General features: G+C 58.1%; 1 protein-coding gene across 1 annotated transcript in view; it reads right to left on the reverse strand.

Moving 5' to 3' along the window:
* GSE1 (Gse1 coiled-coil protein) overlaps positions 1-17,092 on the reverse strand; it is a 97,234-nt gene that overhangs the window by 12,158 nt on the left and 67,984 nt on the right. Inside the window, exons 3-4 of the mRNA XM_034072617.1 lie at positions 4,212-4,430; positions 720-919 (exon numbers count right to left, since the gene is read on the reverse strand). Of these exons, the coding sequence (XP_033928508.1) occupies positions 720-919; positions 4,212-4,430 (419 nt within the window). The remainder of the gene's footprint in view (positions 1-719; positions 920-4,211; positions 4,431-17,092) is intronic.

Consider the following 17,092-nt stretch of genomic DNA (forward strand, 5'->3'; position numbering starts at 1 on the left):
ACCCCCCCAGCATCCAGGGATCACGATTCCATCCCCCCCCCCCCGCCCTCGGCGTTCCTCATCCCCTCCCATTGCCTCTCTGCTTTGTGGTTTAATTAGTCTTTCCAAGTGGCATAATCCCCCCGGGAATCTGCTTGTAGCGTGTGGAGGAGAGGAGAACCACTAACGATGCTTCTTAATTAGCCACTCTCCCCCCCCCTCCCCTCTTCCTCATGCTCCTTCCCTCCGGATGGCAGCCTGGGGATGATGGAGAAGGGATAGAAAGGGGTGTGGGAGGGCAGCCCCGTGGCAGTGTGGATCCTGGCACTTTGGACCACGGTTGGCACTATTAGTGCTGTGCATCCCGCATCCTCCATCCTTTGGGGGGGGACCACAGTTAGCACTATCATCCCGCATCCTCCATCCTTTGAGGGGGGGACCACAGCACTATCATCCTGCATCCTCCATCCTTTGAGGGGGGGACCACAGTTAGCACTATCATCCCACATCCTTCATCCTTTGGGGGGGACCACAGCACTATCATCCCGCATCCTCCGTCCTTTGGGGGGGGACCATAGTTAGCACTATCATCCCGCATCCTCCATCCTTTGGGGGGGACCACAGTTAGCACTATCATCCCGCATCCTCCATCCTTTGGGGGGGACCACAGTTAGCACTATCATCCCACATCCTCCATCCTCTGGGGGGATCATGCACCCCTCAAACGCATCCATCCATACCTGTCTGCCCTCGCTCCTCCAGACCCCATTGACAGTCTTTGTGGGTGCAATGGTGACAACGGGTGGCGTGCTGGGCACGCTGTGCCCCCCTGGGGGCACGATGATGGGGCCCATGGGGCCACGTTTGGGCGTGCTGGCAGGGGAGCTGTGGTTGGTGGCTGGTGAGGAGACCGGGGATGACTCGCTGCTTATTGAAGACCCTGGAATTGAATCAAAGGTTAACGTAAATGGGGGGAAAAGGCAGTTTTTAACCAGCTAAAATCACTCTCCCAACAAGCTGAAGCTATTCCTGGTGGGATGCCCCTCTGCAGGGACCAGGGATGAGGCACAGGGATGCATACAGTGCGGTCAGCATCCCTCCATCCCACCAAGTTGGATCCCCATGCTCCCATCACCAAGGACCCTGTCCTAAGGGATCCCTAAATCCTAAGGGATTTAGCACTGTCCCTGCAGTGCTAAAAGGGTTGGTGGGACAGGCACCCTCAGCTCCCATCTAATAGGGTCTGTAAAGCCCTACATGGGTGCAGGAAGCCTGCCTGCGCAGCTCGCCTTGGCACGAGCAGCACCGATGCGATGCCAACCCCGGGCAGCAGTATCTTTTCCAGCCGAACCCACAGATTCCTTAATCCGTCTGTGAAAGTTGCCGTGTGCTTCCGTGCCAGGGCACTCGGAGGCAATGGGATGAAGGAAGGAGTCGCTCCCCATAACCCTTGGGCAAAGCTTTGGCTTTATTTGCATAATACATCTGTATTTTAAATTATAAACCACCCCGGGGATGCTGGATGTGTTTCCAAGGGAAAACACAAGAATGGAATTAAAGCAGAGAGCAGAGCTGGAGCAGGAATACAAATTCAATGAGAATTGGGGCATAGGCACATGGGCTGGTCCAAAAAGCCAGATGGGAAGTTTGGGGGCTCCTACCCTCCAAACCCTGCTCTCAGCATCCTGAAATACAGACTAAGGGAAGGTTTCCCACATCCCATTAGGGAACAGATACTGGTCACCTGTGGTCACCAGAGGATGCCAGCCGAGAGGTGAGGATGCTCCCCATTCCAGCACTGAGCTGGCACTGAGAGGAGCCTTCTCTACACTAAGTGTGCAAGCTGGCTCCATGCCCTGCAAGCATGCACACCAGCTCCCCATAGGGTATAAGGTGTCTCCTTGCCCTTCAAGTGTACAAGTCTTTGCCTAAGGAAGTTGTGGATGCTTCATCCCTGTCCAGGTTGGATGGGGCTTGGAGCAACCTTCTCCAGTGGAAGGAGTGGATGTGGATGAGCTTTAAAGTCCTTTCTACCCCTGCACAAGTTAACAACCCATCTCCATCCCCATCCAAAAGCCCCACGCTCTCCTCCCCACACTCAGCATAACACCAGGATGGAGCCGGGATGCGGCAGGGCCGGGAATGCCACAGGAAAACCCATCACACCCATGCATTGGGAAGGATGCTGGGAGCAGCGAGGCCAAGCGGAGCAGCCTGCTGCCATCCGTCCTGTCCTATTAATTATTCCCGAGTCGCTCCGAATCGCTTTCATTTCAAGAGCAGCGAGACTCAGGGCAAGAGAAAGGCTGCCCGTGACAAAGGAGGCCGCCGATACGGATTTGACACCCACTGAAGTCTATCTTGTCAGCGCAAGGCCAACAACAATTAGCAGCCTAATCCCCTCTGAGCTGGGAAGCCATTACTCACCACGCGATAGCGTTAACAATCAATACCATTACAATGAGCCCGGCAATTAATGAAGCTAAAGTCTTACTTCAGAACCTTAATTCTCGCTGTGTGGCTTTAAACGGGAGGGTTTGTGATCGTTATAATTAACTGGTGGTATTCAGCCAGGAGTTAGTCAATGAAACTAATCTGGATTGGAGATGACAAGAGGCACAGTGTGATGGTGTCACCTTTGTTTTCTGACCTCCCGCTTTCCGCTCCGCGATAGCAGATTAGCAGCCCAGGCTGACAGGCAAATGTAATTAACAGCTGAGACCCTGAAGGAGGAGAAGGGAGGGGGGGAATGAAAGGAAAGAGGGAGGGAATAAAACCCACCCTGCTGACAGCCTGGGGTAGGATGAGAGGCAGCAGCCCCCAGCCAGGCGACGGCTTCAATGGATTTGCTGGGATGGAATGGGTCGGGATGAGCCCCTGCAGGTGGGGATGCTCTGTGGGAGGAGAACATCCCTACAGATGTCACATAAACCCAGTGGAAAAGCTGGATGGACCCATTTGGCATCACCCCATCAGCTGCATCTGCCACAGTAGAGCATCTCCCGTTGTGGGAAGCGGGGTGAGGATTTGGGGGCAAAGCAATGTGTTTCCTAGGGCTAAAAACCACGGTGCGGAAAGAAACACCCTTCCCGACACGCACCCACACTCATGCCTATTAAAAACCCACTCTGGGCACCCAGATGGGCAAGTCGTTATGAGGAAATCCAAAGGGAACGCAGCTGCTTCCCTTCAGCACCATGAAATCCATGCCAAAGCCTGCTGATGTCCCTTCAGATGGGCTGAGCAGACAGGAGGGGACAGGAGCTGTGGGGCGTGGGGGAAGGAAAGGCAAAACAATCCCCTACCCACATCTGACCACCCAAAAGGAAGCAGATGGGCTCTGGAGGAGGCAGCCAGGATGAAGCATCACCAAGAACAGGTCCCATTGGCATCACAGGGACCTGGCATCCCCATCAGGAGCAGCTAATGCCAAAGGCTTTGGGCCATGGATGTGCTGGGACGTTTCAATCTGGTGGGGGGGCTGTGGGGAGGGTCCTGGAGGTGGTGTTTGCCAAAAGGGATCATCCATAAAGGACCTTGTAAAGGGTCAGCATCATCCCCATGTCCCAAAGTGTTTGGGAGGTGGGCAATGACCCAACAGGGAGCACCCACCAATGGTAACAACAGGGATAAATAATGATTTCATTGCAAACTGATGATGCCAGGAGTCTCCTGGTGAAACACTTGGCACTCTGGGGACATGCTGCCTCCTCCTGTGCATGTGGAACAGCCCTGGCTATTCCCATAGGATACACTCCCTGGAGCAGCACAGAACTCGGGATCAGCAGCACGTGACATTGAGAACTGCATCCCACATCCAAGCAGGATGGGTACGTGATGGAGGCCATCACCAAAGCCATCACACTGTGATGAGGGTTGGGGACCTCATAGGGGTGCCCAAGTTGGCTCTTTAACTGGGAAATTCAGCTGGATAAGGAACAGATTTGAGGCACCTCTGGATAAAACAGCATTGAAATGAAGCATAGGAGGAAAGAACAAGGCAGAAGGGGCAGAGAGGGACAGGTCCCACAATGCCACACACTCCCAGGCTTCCTCCCAGGGTATAACAAGTGATACAACATTAGGATTACTCCGGCTGAATTGAGTTTCTTAACTGCTCCCTGAAGACACAACGCAGGGAAAGACATTAGCTTGGGAAATGGGGGGGAAACACCACCGCGGGTGGCATCAGTGATGCTCAGCATCCCTGCATCCTCATCCTCATCCCCTACCTCTGGGCTCCTCGGCTTGCTTGGCGAGCTTGCGGAGCGCGGCGGCGAAGCTGGAGGAAGGTGCTGCCTGGACGGACAAAGTGCTGCTGGCTGCAGGGCTGCCATTGGGGACGATGGAGCCGTTGAGAGGCGATGGGGTGAGCGGGCTGACGGTGGCGGTGGTGCGGGTGGCGGTGGACAGCATTCCTAAGGACGGCGACTTCGGCTCATGGCTCATGCCTGCGGATGGGAGCAGTGTGTTAGAGAGGGATACAGGGATGGCAGCGGGGAGAGGAGGTCCCGGATCACCCTTGAAGCTGGAACAATGAGCAGGATAAGTGAGACCTTCCACCTGGTTTACCAGCTCATGCAGTAGGTGGGATGTGAGCAGGCACAAGCACTGCTTATGGGGCAGCAGCTTATCTAATGAAGTAAGTGTGCCCATGGAAAATGAGGTGATGTGGGGGACAGGAGCTGCCATCAGCATCTCACAGCCCCACCAGTCCCAAAGGCACAGCACATGGGGACTCAGCAGTGTTTTGGGGGCACATAGGGATATCAGCATCCTGATAGAGGTGATAGGGAAAGGGGCAGGTAGCCTCCTGACTTGCATGGTGCTGCCAAAACCCGAAGCATGGCAGCTGCACCCCTAATTGCCACCATTGCACCCCAAATCCCTGCCACTGCACCCTCAGATCTCCCATACTGCATCCCTGGGTCCTCACCACTGCTCCCTCTGATTCCCAATATTGCATCCCCCTATCCCTGCCACTGCTCTCCCAAACCCACACCATTGTACCTTCAATCCCCACTGTGTCACCTTCAAATCACCACTGCGACATCCCCAAACCCCTCACATCCCATCCACAGTCCCCCCCCCTTCATTCCCAAGCCCCCCCACTGCACCTTCAAATCCTCACCATTGCAGCCCCATTGCAGCCCCAAACCCCCACCACTGCCCCCCCCCCCCAACAAACCCTCCCCAGCACTGCCATGCTCCCCATCAATTCACCTTCAAACGCTCACCAAGTCCCCATCGGCGCACCCCATAGCATAGGAGCCCTATAGGGCACAGTGGTCCCTAAGGGTGAGGGTCTGGGTGCTGCTGAACAGGGGGGTGCCCCCCAGCTGTCACAACCAGGCTGCTCCAGGGCTCTCCACCTCCCAAAACAGCAACTGCTGATGTCAGGGCCCTTAAAATAGACCTCCAAACGAGCAGCTTCATTAACACCAGCCTAAAATTAGCCCTGCTCCCAGGTGGGGAGCAGAGAACAAGGGGGTGCCAAGGGGCAGCCCCCCCCCATGCCAGCTCCCAATGGAGGCCATGGCACAGACCCCAGAGCATCCCATGGCAGAGGGCTGGCCGTGCAGAGCATGGGGATGGGGGGGGCAGCAGTGCCACTCAGCATTGATTAATCTTTGCCCCCCGGCCCCAGGAGAGGCGGCCGGCGCGGCAGCACACGCTCCCCTCTGCCCTCATTATACAAGCATTTATTAACTCCGGTGCTCTCAGCCATTGACTGCAGCCTTGTCGACACGCTCGGCTCATGTAAATTCATTACCAGAACAGCTGGGGAAGCTAACGCACACACGGACGGGCCTTGGAATGGGCACCCCCCCCACCTCGAGCATTGCACTGGCATGGGGACCCCCATAGGAGTGAGTGGGTGTCCAACAGGGAGTGGGATCTGCACGCACTGTGCACTTATGTGCTGCCCCAGGGCACTGCCCTGCATCCCTTGGGTACAGCCCTGCATCCCTTTGACACTGCCATGCGTCCCCTGGCGCTGCCCTGTATTCCCTTAATGCAGCCCTGCATCTCTATAGCACTGCACTGCATTCCCTTAGCACAGCCCCATATGTCCATGGCACTGCCCTGTATCTCCTTAACACAGCTCTGAATCCCCATGGCACAGCCTCATGTCCCCATGGCACTGCTCTGCATCCCATTAACACAGCCCCACATCCCCATGGCACTGCCCTGCACCCCCATGGCACAGCCCTGCATCCCCTTAGCACTGTCCTGCACCCCCATGGCACTGCCCTATATCCCCTTAGCACTGTCCTCCACCCCCATGGCATAGCCCTGCACCCCCATGGCACAGCCCTGCATCCCCTTTTCAGAGCTCTGCACCCCTACAGCACTAACCTGCACCCCCATGGCACTGCCCTGTATTCCCATGGCACTGTCCTGCATCCCTTTAGCACTAACCTGCACCCCCATGGCACCACCCTACACCCCCATGGCACTGCCCTGTATCCCCATGGCACTGTCCTGCACCCCCATGGCACAGCCCTGCATCCCCATAGCACTGCCCTGCCTCCCCATGGCACAGCCCTGCATCCCCATAGCACTGCCCTGCCTCCCCATGGCACAGCCCTGTATCCCCATGTCACTGTCCTGCATCCCCATGGCACAGCTCTGCACCCCCATGGCACTGTCCTGCATCCCCTTAGCACTGTCCTGCATCCCCATAGCACTGCCCTGCCTCCCCATGGCACAGTCCTGCCTCCCCATGGCACAGCCCTGCCTCCCCGTGTCACTGCCCTGCACCCCCATGGCACAGCTCTGCACCCCCATGGCACTGTCCTGCATCCCCTTAGCACTGCCCTGCACCCCCACAGGACACTTTCCCATACCCCCCCCTCTCCCCAACCATTAACCCCCATGTAACCCCCCCAAGCCCCAACCCAAGTCTGGACCCGCTCTGCTATCAGCAGCCAGTGGGATTATCCCACCCGCACACGCTCACCGGGGCACGAGGGCTGGGGCACAGCGTCACCCGTGTGATGCTCAGCTGATCTCCGCAGCCCCAAACGCCTCCCAGCTACCTCATGATCCCGATGGGATTTGCCAGGCGAGCACAGGGCGAGCTCCAAGCTCATTGGAAACCATGCGGGGAACTCATCCCCCCCTCTGCCGGGCCTGGCTCGTACCGTGAGCTCTGCCGCTGCCCCAAACCAGTTCTGCCGCTCCTGCCCCATGATAAAATCAGTGCCTCCGCCCTGGCTGGGGCCCGCTCACCCGCCTTGCCCCGACCGAGCTGGCGTCCGTCTGTCCGGGCGTCCCTGTGCTGCTCCATGGGACAGCTGCCAGGTGGGGAAACTGAGGCACTCAGCATAGGGATGGGGATGCGGGACCAGCGGTGTCCCTCTCCCCATCCATCCATCCATCCATCCATCCATCCATGCATCCATGTATCCATGCATCCATCCCACCGGCACCGGTGCGGCATGGGTGCCACTCACCTGTGCGGGTGCCGCTGTCCCTGTGGTGGCTGGGGACGCGGTGCCACCCCACAGCGAGGTGGGGCTTCTTCCCTCCCCTGTCCCTCCCTGGCTGCTTCTCCCGACAGGCAGATCCATGCGGAAAAACAGGTCAAGTCCGCAGTCAGCGGATGCCTCACCAGGGTGGGGTGATGCACCCTGAAATGGGGCCCTATGGAGGTGCAGGCAGAGGGGCTGGCACCCCCTCATATCCCTGCCCTCGGGCATCACTTGCTGCCTTTGCCCCTGCATGCAGGCAGCTGCCTGTATATCCACCAACAATCAAAGGGAGGACGCTGCAGGGTGCCTGGATCCCCTGCTGAGGCCATGGGGAAGGCTTGGGATAGCAGACCAGGCAATGTGTCACCATGTCCTTGTCCCCTTCCCGAGGCATGTGCCGGGGCAGGGAGTGTCTGGCATTCCCAGTGCCTTCCTGGCTGCCTGCCCACAGGAGCAGGCATGTCCCTGCCTGGCAGCAAGAGAAGGGGACAGCAATGCCATCACTGTGTCCCCTTCCACCCTTCCTTATGGCACCCAGCATCCTGTCACCCTTCCCGTGGTACCATGGGGTTGGCATCCCTAACAGCGCACAACCCCAAGCCCCTCTCTGCTGATGGAGGGGGGGGATGTCCCTGTCCCCCTGTCCCCCAGCACCCGCTGTCCCCCCGCATCCCCGGCGCAGGGCTGGGAGCTGGGAATGTGCCATCTCCTCTCCATCTGCTCCTGATGATGCTGGCGGGTTTTTTGGCAGCGGGTGCCTCCTCCGGCAGCGAGAGCAGAACCAGTCTGGCTGCTTGGTGGGGATGGAGACAAATAAGACACGCCAGCAGCCGCACTGGGGCAGGGATGGGCTCCCAGCACCCCAAAACCCCAGGATCCTTCCCCTCGGCACCGCTGCCCTTCTGCATCCCCATTCCCACCGCAGGCAGCTGCCGGGAAATGCAGGTCTAGCACCTTGGTTTCAGCATCCTCTCCCCCACAGCACCTTGAAAGGCCCCTAATGAGCATGAAGTGCCCTTCAGAGCAGATTGCCATTGAACTCAACCTGCACCAGCTGCCCGCTTTAAAAGCAGCTATTTTGAGCTCCCGGGCTCCCGAGCACTGGAACTAATAATTTATTACCAAATACGATCAGGCAGCAGCTCCAGCCCTTGGCAAATGGAGCGGAAAAAAACCCAGCGCGGCAGGAGGCCGAGGGGGGAAAGGGGGAGATGAGCATCCTGCATCCGGATGCGCACCCACCACATAGGACCTCAACTCACACAGAGCCCACTCGGACAACCCCTCGGCAAGGACCCTCCAGGCTCGCTCTGGATGGGGCCCTAAAGGAATTAGGGGTGATGCTCTGCACCATGAGGCTCCCTCCTGTCTCAGCGCCTCGGCTCCCACTCCACAGCCGGATCCAGCTGCACGCTCCAAGCAGGAACAGCTGCTTTGCATGGATTTTCAATGCTAATGGCCTCACATTGTGGAGCATCCCCCCCCTCCCCTCCATTCCCTTCTCCCTTGTGCTGCCTGAATGCAGCAGGCAGGGCCCCGGTGTGCAGGCAAGGAGGGAGGGCAGGAGGCCAAGGGCAGCGTGTGCCCATGGTCCCTGTGTCACCCCATTGAGAGGCAGGGGGCAGGCACTGGGGACCACCTCCTCCACCAGTGATGTCACCCCTCATTAGTACAGCTCTACCTACAACACCCTCCATTAATTACTTAATTGGTCGATGGGAGCCCCACTTCTGCCCTCCCTCCCCATTGCCCTGCATGCAGCCAGCACAAAGGGCTTGGTGTCCCCAGCAGGGATGCAGGGATGCCCACACATCCTCCAGAACCCATCCCATGAGCACTGCCCACCTTGGCTGGCTCCCCAGCACCCTCACAGGGATCTGGATGGGTCTCCCCGGGGTGAGGAACACCCTGTGGTGCAGGGATGGGATTTGGGGGTCCCCAGAGAGCCTGGCACCGAGCGCCAAGCGCATGGTGCTATTAGACGGCTGCGTCTCCATCGATCGCTCCTCCATGGACCATTGATCTGGCAAATGACAACAAGCAAACTAATAAGAGCTCGTTTGGAGGGCGCAGCACTGGGGAGGGAACAGGGATGGTGTGATGGGGGTTATCTCTCTCCCTTCCTTACCCTCCTTTGCCCAGCATAACCACCCCTATCTTCCTGTTTAAGACCATAGGAAAGAGGCCAATAAAAGATTTGCTTCAAAGCAACTTTCTTCCCCATTTTTGCCCTGACAGAATGAGGCTTCCAGTGTAAAGTACCAGTGCCCAAAGGATGCTGCTGAACCCCTGAGCCCCATTCCACAGTGTCCAGGTCGGGAAGGCATCTCTTAGCTCCTGGTACCCAGCCTGGGTGCCAGCCATCCCTTGATCCCTTACCCCTGCTTTGGGAGAAGTAGGGTACAACCCTTACCCCTTCCCTTTGCATGAGCTATGGGTTTAATGGCTAAACGAGGTGCACATATAGGTACCAGGCATCACACAGATGGGCACTGCACGGTGCTGTGGGGCACCGCATGGTGCTGCCATACCCTGCACGGTGCCGCCAGGCATTGTTCGGTGCCGCTAGGCACCGCACGGTGCTGCCAGGCATTACACGGTGCTGCCAGGCACCGCGCAGTGCCGCCAGGCATCCAACGGTGCCACTGGGAATTGTGTGGGACAGGACTTGGCACCGCATGGTGCCATTGGGTAACACACCGCGGGTCAGAGCCAGGCAGTGCCAACCATCGCCCGGTGTCACCGTGCCGTGCCCGGTGCATGGGGGCTGCCCCGGTACCCACGTCCCTTGTCCCCACGCCGCGGGCAGCACAGGCTTTGCCGTCAGCAGCGCATTGTTCTCGGTGCGAGGAGCCCTTGCCCAGCAGATGGCAGGTATAACAAAGCAGCTTGCTGCGGCCAAGCCAATTATTTATCTAATTATGATTTACCACTTAACCACATGATCTTTCTGCAGAGTTGTAGGCAATTAAAACCAGGGTGATTATGTGGATTATGCAAATCGGCTGGAGCCCGGCGAATAGAATTGGGAGATTAGAGTTTCACGCAGGCTGGAGCTTGCACGGGGCAGGTCCGAGCGGGGCAGGGGGGGCTGCAGGCAGGGTCAGGAGGGGCCAGGGTGAAGGCAAAGCCAATGGGGTCCCATAGCCCTGCATCATCCTGCAGGGGATGGAAGCATCTGGTGACCCCCACCAGCACCAAGTGCTGCACCCCAAAAAGGTGGTGGTGGGGTTACACAACGCAGCCTCCCATCCCTCGCTCCATCCACAGGGAGGATATACTAACAGGTATTAATAGCGAGTATTAATAACACCACCTGGCAGATTACTCTGCCTGCCCGGCTTGATATGAGGTTTATACACGGCACAAACTCCGGAAATACATAAGTATTAATGGTAATACCTCGTGTCCTAGCAAAGGTCATGGGCAATCTCCATCAATCCCACTGTGCCGCTGGCAAAACCGGGGGTCTGGGTGGGAATAGGGGTCTCTGCTGTGCTCCCGGGGTGACCCCGCATGCACTGTGGTTTATGACTGTGCAGATGGCCCCGCACAGGCCACAGGAAAGGTTTTACCTTGGGATAAGAAATTAATACTGGCAAATGGGAAATGTACTCCGTGTATTTTCATTTTCCTAATACCACTGCCATCTGCTAGCAATCCATACCCTGTCTCACCTGCTTTTAGTTAAGATGCAGCAGAGGTGTTGGTGAGACCTTGGTGTGTTCATCACCTATGAGCTCTGCATCCCATTGCAGTGTCCCATAGGGACAAACCAGGGTCCCACCACTGCCTTGATGGGTGTCATCCTCTCCATGAAACCCTCCATGAAACAGGCATCAGCGATAAGGGTCTGAAGCAGGAGTGATGCCCATGGAGACTGGAGACACACCAATGGGACAGACCTGGCATGCTCATCATCACGGGCAAGCATCATCAAACCCCATGTCCAGGGGTTCGGCACCATAGGGATTCAGGGCGATTAGCAGCGGTGATCCCATGCGCGGTGCTGAGCAGGCTGGCCGGTGGCCCCGGTGCACACAGCATCTTCCCTGTTCGCCTACAGTAATCCTCAGCCTTTCGAGCAAATTATTAAAATTCACTTATATTTAATCTGCCTGCTGGAATTAATTGAATTTTTACGCTTGGTAAATGTCAGTGGGTGCACGCTGCCTCCCAACGGGGACCCGGCTGCAGGTGCAATGGGCGCAACCCCAGGCTTTTACCAGCTCTCCAGGGACAAAACCCATCATGGGACATGGGACAGGGAGCCCACAGCTCCTGTTTGGAATGGGTGCTGGGGTGAATGGGTGTCAGCACCCTCTATGGGGGATGCTCGATGGCACCGGGGATGTGGCTCCCAAGCCTGCCTCCATCCGAGTTAATAAACACTCCCCACATCCCTTTGGATTCCTATGGCAGGTCCCATCAGTGCCTTGATGGCTTTGGAGGGGACATGGAGAGCCCTTTGCTTCCCACCCCTTAGCCTTGGTGGAGAGTGCCAGCACCCTGCCTGTTGCTGGCAGGAGCCTTCCTCCCTCCCCATCATCCTCATCGAAAATTGTCAAAGTGCCCCTAATTTGCCCGCTGGGAAAGCCAAGGGAAAAGAGCCTCTATTTTGCCATAATAAGCCCTCCAGACAAAGGTGGAATGAGCCATTCAGTGGTGGGAAGGGGGAAGGGTCCAGCCCCATGCCCGAGCGGTGCTGGGGGCTTGCAGGAAGGGAGAATTCCCTCCTGCTTGGGGGAGCCAGCACTGCTACATGCATCCTGCCATGACCTCAACCCATGCATCCATGGGCTCCTGGATGGGCTCTGGGATGCTGAGCATCACCAGGACACTCCTGCTCCACAATGAGACCAATACCCAACTCCTACACTGCCCCACTCCCCATCCTATGGTGATGCTCTCCCCAGTCCCTTCCAGCATGGAGATGGAGAGGAGCTCATGGTTGTCTTGATCCACAGGGATCCTGGGCCCAGCAGACAACTTCCAAACTTGCCTGGCACTCGCCCCCCTCTGCCGCCCGCCCGGGATTATCATAAATTAAGACGTAATTACTCCATGGAAATTTACAGCACAAAGCTGTGGCGCTAACAAGTGTGTTTGGCGGCACCGGGGGAGACATACAAAGAGCTATTGTCTGGCGGGCGCCAAAAAATCTGCTCTGCCCCCAAAACGCAGTGAATCCCATGGATATGGGATGGGGATGGGGATGGAGCAGCTCCATCGCAGCTGCCCCAGTGCCGTGGTGAGCCACGTGTGTGCCCCACGCGTGTGGGGATGGAGAGGAACCAAGAGGATGGAGGGTGAAGGTTCAATGGCATCGATGGGTGCCCTCATGCCCCATGGCAAGCGGTGCTGTGGCTCTGCTCCCACCAGCGTCTTGTTGGTGATAACAAAGACAAGGTCTCCTTTATCCCCTTGGAGCCTGTTGGATACCCATGGGTGCTTCACCCATCAAACCCCCTTTCTCCAACTTCAGCACGCATGGAATTAAACATGAATTCCCTATGGATACGGGAAGGGGAGGAAAGCACAATATAAAAGGGGGGGGACCATTGCATAGCGTATGTGTGTGTGTCCCCCCGGTGCCTCCGCGCTCCCCCAGCTGCCGCCTGCATTAAAAGATCATAATCAACGTGGATAAAACCACCCCCAACAGCACAGCGCGAAAGAATCCAGGCGGCTAAAACAAACCCGGCAATAAAGGAGCCGGGGATCCTCGCAAAGCTGGCTGTGCAATTAAGCAGTTTTCTGCTGTACGCCGATAATCACCTAATTATACTATTAATGACAGTTCAACCTGCTCGGAAATAAAAGGACATTCTTCCATAACAGGGTGCCAGCTGTTTGTTACAGATGTCAAACATCTTTAAAGCATTTCCATTAAAACAAGAGGGGGAGGAAAGAGGAAGCTTGGGGATGCAGGAACGCAGACGCTCTACAGCCCCCCCCCCCCAAATCCCATATAGGGGTGGGTTGGGGTGTCACCCCCTCCCTCCTTTTAATGCTGATGAAATAGTCTATCAAGGGGGGTGTTGTGGTGGCGGAACAAGCTTCCCATCGATGTTAGGTGCAATAAATACCCCATGTTGGCTCGCGGCAAGAGGCGTCTGTGATTAATTAACCATAGGGAAATAAAGTTAATAATAAAAGGGGGGGTGTATATATGCACCCCATTGCCAGGCTCGGGGCAGGGCTGGCCCCATTCCCCCCCCCCCATAGCCACCGGCAGTGCCTGCGCACGTGCCACGGTGCCGTGCCAAGGAGGAGCGTCCCCAGCAGGTGCCATGAGCGTGTGCCAAGGACAGGGAAAGGGGGGGACACAAGGAAGCACCTGCTCCCCCCTTTGCCACCAAGCAAAGCCCCAGGGTGGGTTTGGAGGTTGAGCGATGCAGCAGCATCTTGGGTACCACTGGGTGCGGGATGAGGGATGCTGGGGATGACTGTGGTACCCTGCACCCATCACAGGCCAGACTCACACTCATCTCTCCTGCTCTGCCCCAGTGCAGGGGTCCGGGGGAGCAACTGGGTGCCCACCTGCCATGGGGTGATGCTGGTGCTTTACCCAGCTTTACACCCTGTTCTTATAGCTACAGGCAAATCTGCCTTTAAAACCATAGGGAACTGGGTTTAGCTCAGGAATAAAGGGATTATGGGATGGGGGAAGAAAAGAGGGAGGAAAAATGGGTGTTTGGGGATAATTCACCCCTCTCCAAGCTGTGTGGCCACTGATGTCCCAGTGCCTGGCACAAACAGGATGGCTACAGGAGGCATTTTGGGGTGCCCACCAACCAGCTTGGAGATGGGGGGCTCCAACTGAGCCCCCTCCCCATGGCAGGACCCCCAGCCCTGTCTCCTTGGCACTCACTGATGGGGCTGGCACAGGCCCCCGCTCACCAGACGGGACCCAGTGGGGAGAAACCATCTGGGAAGCGTCACCCCAAGCCCCTGATCCCAGGGTGATGCTCCCGGTCCCCCCCCCCGCCGTCAGCACACAGCCCTCGCCTGCCACCCCCCTTCCCCTGACTCCCCGCTTCCCTCCCCTCCTCAAACCATCGCAGGGAAGCTGGAAAGTGGTTGACATGGTTGCCATGGTGACCGAATTTAGGACTGGCAAGAGGAGGAGGAGGATGGTGGGGTGGGAAAGGAAGGAAAAAGCAGGAGGGCTTCCCCGCACCCCAACACTCAGACCCCTCTGGCATCACCCGGCACCCCCGTTACACCCGATAAGCATCACCCTCCACCACACACAGGGTGAGGATGAGGAAGGGGAAAACCCCCACAGGCAGCAATGTGGGGGGCTGCCAAGGACGGGGCTCAGCCCCCAGCACCCCAAACCCATCCCGGGGGTGCCTGTCCCCTTGCGGCGGTGCCAAAAGCAGCCGGTGACTCACGGCTGCGCCCGCGGTACCCGCCGGGCGGGTGTTTACGCGGCATCACCAGCTCCTCCATCTGCTTTGATCCAGGGGCTAAATATTACCGGCCCTGGCGTAAAAATAGGAACCATTTGGGAAGCTCCTGAGTCAGCAGCATCCACCACCCTCCTGGCACACTGAGGCACACAAGGGCCCCAGTACCACCCCATGGGGGATGCGATGGGGACCCCCAAGGTCCCTCTGGCACCCGGGGGCTGCTGGTGAATTGGGGACACCCATAGGGAAAGAAGGGACCCCAAAAGGCTGCGTGCATCCCCAAGGGTGCTGCTGTCCCCAGAGGATGCTGCTGTCCCCAAGGGACACCGGCACTGGACACAGGGTGACAACTGCACCCATGTATCTCAAAGCAAGCCAACATATGTACCAGCAAGGAATGGAGTCCCCTCCCTGGCCCCCCATTCCCAGTGATGCTTGATGCTGGGTCACAACTGTGCCCAGTGTCCCCTTGCAGCCAGCTGAGCCATGCTGTCTATCTCCAGCTCCATGACCAGTGGGGTAGAGGGGACAGACCGGAAGCATCAGTGACCAGAGGGATGCAGAGGACAGAACACTGGTTACCAGAGGGTAGAGGGGACAGGAACATCAGTGACCAGAAGGACACAGGGGACACAACACTGGTGACCAAGGGATGCAGGGGACAGGAGCATCAGTGACCAGAGGGTAGCAGGGACAAGAGTGTCGGTGACCAGAGGGATGCAGGGGCCACGAGCATCGGTGACCAGAGGAACAGAGGGGACAGGAGCATCAGTGATCAGAGGGATGCAGGGGAGAGGAGCATCAGTGCCCAGAGGGTAAGATGGGACAGGAGCATCGGTGACCAGAGGGATACAGGGGACAGGAATACCAGTGACTAGAAGGGCACAGGGGACACAGCACTGGTGACCACAGAGACACAGGGGAGAGGAGCATCAGTGACCAGAGGGAACACTGAGTAGCCGGCTGCATCCCATGCCAGCAGAGCCGTGCTATCCAGCCACAGAGGAGAGAGGAGTGTGTGACACGGTGCATGGCCAGGCAGCCCCTGAGGCGGTGACAGTCCCCAGCAGGACTCGAGCCGCTGAGTCACTGCCACCGAGCCCTCGGCAGGGGGAAGGTTCACGTCTCCATCTGCTCCCGCACGACCTGGCCCACCAGCATCTCCCAGTGCTGCCGCCGGCGATTCCTCCGCTTGCCAGCACCTCCAGCATCATTTCCCCCCTTAATTGCCTTAAATCTCGCAGCCTGACACTTCCATGCTCGTCTCCGTCTCGCTTTTCCCCCTCCAGCTTTTCGATTCCCCCTCCGAGCTCGCCGCAAAGCCAGGAGCCAGCCGGAACAGGGTTTTCCAGGGCACAGGAATTAGTGCATTAGCAACAAAGCCAGAAGTTTCACGCAACAGGAGCCGCCGCCAGGAACCCCCGCTCGATCGGAGCGTGCTAAATATGGAATTTAAGAGGGAAAAGAAAAAACCCCAACCCCAACGCATCTCCCTTGCACCTGCAGCCTACGGACGGGGATGGCACCAAAGCCAACCAGGCACTACCCGGGCAATGCTAAGGACCATGCAAGGAGGGGATGGGGTCTGTGGAAGGGGATGGGGAGCGGGACCCCCGTGAATGGCAGGGAGGAAGAGGGCGCCGGGTCGCAGCGCGCCGGGATGCTATGGATGAGCAGGTCACCCCTATCCCCACCGTGGCACAGCCCCGCAGGGCATGGAGACCCCATATCCTTCCCATAGGGAAAGGACACCCCAAGTTGAACCCCGGCGCCCCTCCGCCGCCCTTCCCGGCTCGCCCTCGCATGCTCTGGCGCAGGCGCGCTCGGTCAGAGCCGCTCGTTCCTCTAACAACTGCCACATGCAAAAGCCATTTCCTGAAACAAACAACCATCCGGGGGGGAGCCGACGTGGGGGGACACGGACCCCCAACAGCGGGGGGCCCCCCAGCACCACCACCCTGCACCCCGAGACCGCAGCCGGAGCCTGCATCCCCGACACAGCACCCAGAGCTCCTGCCCTCACTACACATCCGAAGCGTGCACCCCAAGTGTGCACCCCGGAACAGGCACCCCAAGCGTGCACCCCCAGATAGGGGCGCCCCCTGAGCATGCACCCCGGGCACCGGTGCTGTCAGAACACCCCAAAACTGCCCTTTCCGGGGGGTCCCCCTCTCTCAGGGCCGGCGCTGCTGGCTGGGGTGCCACAGCAAACTTTGG

The sequence above is a fragment of the Melopsittacus undulatus genome, chromosome Z, assembly GCF_012275295.1.
Source record: "Melopsittacus undulatus isolate bMelUnd1 chromosome Z, bMelUnd1.mat.Z, whole genome shotgun sequence".
NCBI lineage: Eukaryota > Metazoa > Chordata > Aves > Psittaciformes > Psittaculidae > Melopsittacus > Melopsittacus undulatus.